The sequence below is a fragment of the Propithecus coquereli genome, unplaced genomic scaffold (genome assembly GCF_000956105.1).
Source record: "Propithecus coquereli isolate 6110/MARCELLA unplaced genomic scaffold, Pcoq_1.0 Scaffold313, whole genome shotgun sequence".
NCBI classification, from domain to species: Eukaryota; Metazoa; Chordata; class Mammalia; order Primates; family Indriidae; genus Propithecus; species Propithecus coquereli.
Genome location: NW_012148764.1, coordinates 1206248 through 1208142, shown reverse-complemented (window position 1 = coordinate 1208142; position 1895 = coordinate 1206248). Strand labels below are relative to the sequence as shown.

The window sequence follows — 1895 nt, the reverse complement described above, 5'->3', positions numbered from 1 at the left end:
ACTATGTACTTAATAATTTCAAAAAAGGAAAACTATTTGTTAATTTTAAAGTTAACCTTTTAATGACTTTGTTGTGTCTGCTTTTTGTTGGAAAGCATTGTTTAAAGAGGGAACTGGGTAAGAGTGAAGATCAAGTTAAATCTATCAATTGAATGACAAGTATAGTTGAGCTTTAATTATGTGCTTATATGCCACTATTGGAAGAGATAACTCCTGGTACAGGTCCCATGGTCAGTGACAATCAATTTTGTATAACCAGGGCAACATATTGTTTTCGACTTAAAACATGCCACATTAAAAGTAATTAATTCTAGTAAGGCTTTTCTTTTTAATAACTGGATTTTTAGACTATGAACTGAAAACATGAAGTTGTCAGTCTCTACTGACTAAAACAGATCATTGTTAGTAAGATTTGCAGTAGTAGTTTGGGATTTTATCACTCATATCTCATGCAGATTTAGAACTGCCTGTTGGGTACCACTAGTGAGTTTTATCTTTTATTCCTGAGTATAAGACTGAAGGTGAATTTTTTTGCCTTTTGCAGCTGGGAACAATGTGGAGGTAGATGAGTCTTTGTTCCAGGAAATGGATGACTTGGAGCTAGAGGATGATGAGGATGATCCAGACTACAATCTTGCTGACCCAGGGAGTGACTCAGCTGACTAATGGACTGTCCCCATCTGCAGAGAGGCTTGATTGCCACAGCATCTGTGGCTATGGTCGGAGGGTTTTGATTTTCCTTTCTTTTTTTCTAAGAAAAAATGATTTTCAGGAGAATATTCTTCTGATGGCTTTCATCATTGAACTTAATAAACTGACCTTAAAATTTCAAATATAAAATGTTAAATTCCTCTTATTGGTGAACAGAAGGTTGCATATTTTAAAATCATTTAGTTTTGGAGAGAGATCCTGCCTGTAGCACCAAGACTTGAAGGTAGGCTGCTACTGTGCACATGTTGAGTTTATACACGAGGTATTAGAATGACTTTGAATTTCTATGCTGGAGACAGTGGCTACTTTTGGATTCCAAGTGCTGTCATTCATATAAAGTATGAAAAGACTGAGGTGAATAGAACATTAAAGCTTGTGGATTCTCACGTCCAGGCACGATAAATTTAAGTTTTAGCAAAACCAGAAGCTCATATTTTGATCGGGAATAAAATGGACTTAATCTTTGTGTTTGTCCATTTTATATTGTTGTAAAGGAATACTTAAAGCTGGTAATTTATAAAGAAAAAGGTTAAAAGGTTTATTTGGCTTACTATTCTGGATGGATGGAAAGTTGAGGATTGGGCATCCGGATCTGGTAAGGGCCTCATGGTGAAGGGGCAAAGGGGAGCTGCATGAGCAGAGATCCCATGGTGAGAAAAGAAGACAGAGGGGAGGTAGCAGGTTTTTTTTTTTTTTTTCAAATCCATCTCTGGTGGGAACTAATAGAGTGAGAACTCACTCACTCCCCAGGGAGGAGGACATTAATCTGTTTATGAGGGATCCACTCTAATAACCCAAACATCACAACACTGGCGATTAAATTTCAACATGGAATTTGGAGGGAACAGATATCCAAGTTATAGCAGTATTTTAGTAGAATTTGAGTCAGAATTATATGTGGAGTTTTTTTAAAGGTGTGCATTTTAAAAACTAGGCCTTTCTCAGGTTAGATTCATAAACACTGAGCCCCAATCTGAATTTTAAAACAGCAACATCTCGTACTAGTTCTACAGGTGATTCCAATGCACACTCCTGTTTAAGAACCACTGTCCTGCAGTTGTGAAGTCTAAATATTTTGGTATTTATTTTCTCTGCTGCTTTTCTAATTAACCATTGTGAAAGGCTCTGAATTCTTGGGGTTGTACATTTCTGCAAGAGAACGTACAAAGGTTATCTATAGACCT

The 1895-nt window shown here is 36.6% G+C and overlaps 1 protein-coding gene across 1 annotated transcript in view; it reads left to right on the top strand.

Annotated features, from left to right (window-relative positions):
• RWDD1 (RWD domain containing 1) overlaps positions 1-835 on the top strand; it is a 39593-nt gene extending 38758 nt beyond the window's left edge. Inside the window, exon 3 of the mRNA XM_012650130.1 lies at positions 545-835. Coding sequence (XP_012505584.1) covers positions 545-666 — 122 coding nt within the window. The 3' untranslated portion in view covers positions 667-835. The remainder of the gene's footprint in view (positions 1-544) is intronic.
• The last annotated feature ends 1060 nt before the right edge of the window (positions 836-1895 follow it).